Here is a 3,312-nt window from a genome sequence, read left to right on the forward strand (position 1 = left end):
CTGGAAACTTTGCCCGCCATTGCTCACCTAAAGAAAAACCCACGCCCATCTCCTCACTTCTAGGCATCCTCAAAACTACCCCACAATACTCCTCCATCTTTGATCTTATGCGGCCAAATCCGACGCCATCTACTCCCATATCCTCTTCGACCAAATTTGAGCTCACAATTCCTTCGTTTGGAATTGCCTTCTTAGATCTCAATCCAAGTCCAGAAACCTAAATGAGATCCTATCTCTCCACAAAGAGATGTCGTGGGGTGGCGCCATTCCTAATGGTGTCTCCCCACCTTCTCCTTTGTCATAAAGGTGTTCGCTGATGTTAAAAAGATGAGCCTTTTAATGTGAATCCATCCTCACTGTAAGGTATTGGGATTCCAATAGGATGGTTTCGTGTTGAATTCGTTGGTTCACATGTATGTTACTTGTGGGTCAGTTGGTTCTGCATGCATGTTGTTTAATGATATTTTTTTAGAGATATTTAGTTTCTTGGATAGAACTCATCTAAGGCTATGTTCGTGTGGTCGTGCAAAGAAAGTGTTGGACATATTCTTTCTTATGATGGAGTCTGAGGTTAAACCCAATGAGGTCACCGTTGTTACCGCCTCCACGGCATGCTCGCAATTGGGAGATTTGAATTTGGGTAGGAAATTAGAGAGTTTGGTGTGCAAAGCTGGAGTTTGGTATAACTCGTATGCTGTTAGCTCATTGATTGATATGTATAGCAAAGTATGGGAGTGTTGAATCTGCCTAAGAGTTGTTTCATAGAATGGGAGATAAGAATGTGGTGTCTTGGAATTTCGTGGTCGGTGCGTCTTGTTAAGTTTATTTATACTTATGTAATTGATAAATTATATTTTAAAATATAATTTCTATTTATGTAATGTGTCTAAATTTTATGTATGAGATATTTGATAAGGAATATTAAAGTAGAAAATTATTCTTGAAATCAAAGTATTCGAAATGATTTTAAAATCGTTATTAAAGTGCTTAAATAGTATTATGATGATTGAAGAAGTATGAAATTTTACCTAAAGATATAGGAATAGACACTCTGCATTCAACTGTTTTGTCTACCGTTTGAACAAGACATTCAAACCTACCCTATAGCCATTCACACTATGTTTGCACATACAAAGAACTTATTTTAGTCGTTCGAACGCATCCTGCAGGTATTCACACATAAAGATGTTCACATACACAAATGTTCATATTTGGCCATTCACAACGCGTTCACATTTCAAGTCATACTATGTTCAAACACACTCGGGCTGCGTTCGAACGCACACGCAATTTGTAATTTCTAAAGTTATGTGAGACCTAATTTGATTTAGATTTGATTTTATCTCTAAGATAATCCGTGGAGAATTTTTGAAGAGATATTTATCCATCAAGTATTAGGTTGGAGAACACTTTTCTGCTTTAGATGGAACGTGCTAAATTGTTCTCATCTCAAGACATTTACATTAGATCTGAAAGAACTACGTCTTAAGGGCCCTCGAGACGAAAGGATCAACATCGATGGTGACTAAGGTTTGAAAATCTATCACGAAAAGTATTAGGGGGTTTAGCGAGTAAGGTTGGTACAGATTGAGTCGTAAAAATTAAAATGTCATTTTAAGCTTCTTGTTAACTGTTACGGGCTTTAGTGATTACTTTGGATCTTTAGTTTTTTTATCCGGTTTGGAGTTTTTCTATGTAAAAACTTTTATGCTTGCGATTGTCTTCTTCGCGCTTTATTTTCTGCATATTATTATCGATAACGTGTGATAGATCACTATCTCGTAGAACGGTTCTTATGTTTTTTAATTGCCATCATAGTATATCTAAATATTCATGTAAATTTCAATTTTTTCACGTATTCAAACTCTAGCTGACATGGACGCTACAAAGAGCCTTTTTGTTAAAATTTCGAAGAAGAATGAAGCCTCTTGGAGCCTAATGATTAATGGGTTTGTAAAGAATGATTGTTTTGAAGAAGCCTTGGCGATATATCATGAAATGTATCAAAATGGTTCAACACCTAATGACGCTGCTGTCATCGGTGCCATCACTACTTGTGCCCATTTTGGGGTGCTTGGTCTTGGCCGGGAGATTCATCTGAGTTTGAATGAAAATAAGATTCAGCTAGATATTATTCTGAGTATCGCGCTAGTTGATATGTATGCCAAATGTGGCTGCCTAGAGATTGCTTCTTCTTTGTTTGATAGGATCGAGAAGAAGAACCTTGGATTGGCTATCCATGGGAAAGCTTCCGAATGCCTCAAGCTCTTCTTTCATTTGTTAAAGGATGGTCTTTGCCCGAACAGTTTGACCTTCACTGGAATCTTGTTTCCGTGTGCCCATGCTAGCCGGTTAAAAGAAGGGAAGGATTATATTTGACAAATGATCAAAGTTCATAGAATTACTCCTTGGCTGCATTGCTCTTGTATGGTCTAGCTTCTTAGGCAAGGGGGTTTCATGGCTGAGGCATGTGAATTCATTCGATCTTCCTCTCCTTGAGCCTGACGAGGCTACCCGAGGCAGTCCTACAAAGTCAATGGGTACATAGAGCTCGTCACAAAGAGAATTCTCGAGTTAAATCTATGCCATATTGGAGCTTATCTGTAGTTGCCAAGTATGTTTGCAGTCCTTAGTATGTGGAATGAAGTTTTGGAGATCTAAAAGATTTTGAAAGAAAGGAGGAGTTAAAATTTGTCCCAAGTTTAGTTTCCTCGAGATCGGGGGAATAATATTTGAGTTCTCTTTCGAGGTTACTCCATATAGCCGATTCAAGGATATCTATTCAGTCTTATATGAAATTGATCTCCAGATGACTTCAATGCACGATGGCTATTAGGATGTCGAGGGAGAGGGACAAGAAGTACATATTGCTTCGACTCTTGTCAATATCTATGAATTAGATATGTATTAGTATGTAGCACTGATTAGCTAATTTGGGAAAGACAATGTTGCTGCAATTACAGAGACATGTTGTGATGGAGAATGGAACGAATGAGTTCTCTTTTTCAAATACAAGAGAATTTTAACAATTTATAATTGGAGAATTTGCAACCTATCATTATAGACATTAATTATATAATTATACCTTTACGATTATCCATCTCAGTGGTCCAATAATTACAGAAATATACCGGCATGCCCTCTTCTTTACTTGACACGTGTCTTAGTCCTACGTGTATCTCACCTTTGTCAAAGTACACTAAGTACAAAAATACAAAATAAGCTACCATCGGTTCCTGATCAGGATCAAACGGCTGAGAAGTCCTAAATCAATAGTCCTAATCATACCCGTCTGATCAATATCCGACGGTC

General features: G+C 37.7%; 1 protein-coding gene across 1 annotated transcript; it reads left to right on the top strand.

Annotated features, from left to right (window-relative positions):
• Positions 1 to 1,875: 1,875 nt before the first annotated feature.
• Positions 1,876 to 2,379, top strand: LOC140801104 (pentatricopeptide repeat-containing protein At1g50270-like). Its single transcript, XM_073156104.1, has one exon. The coding sequence runs from the start codon at positions 1,876 to 1,878 to the stop codon at positions 2,377 to 2,379; it is 504 nt and encodes a 167-aa protein (XP_073012205.1).
• Positions 2,380 to 3,312: the final 933 nt, after the last annotated feature.

The sequence above is a fragment of the Typha latifolia genome, chromosome 14 (assembly GCF_019914945.1).
Source record: "Typha latifolia isolate L0001 chromosome 14, TyphaL0001v2, whole genome shotgun sequence".
Lineage (NCBI taxonomy): Eukaryota > Viridiplantae > Streptophyta > Magnoliopsida > Poales > Typhaceae > Typha > Typha latifolia.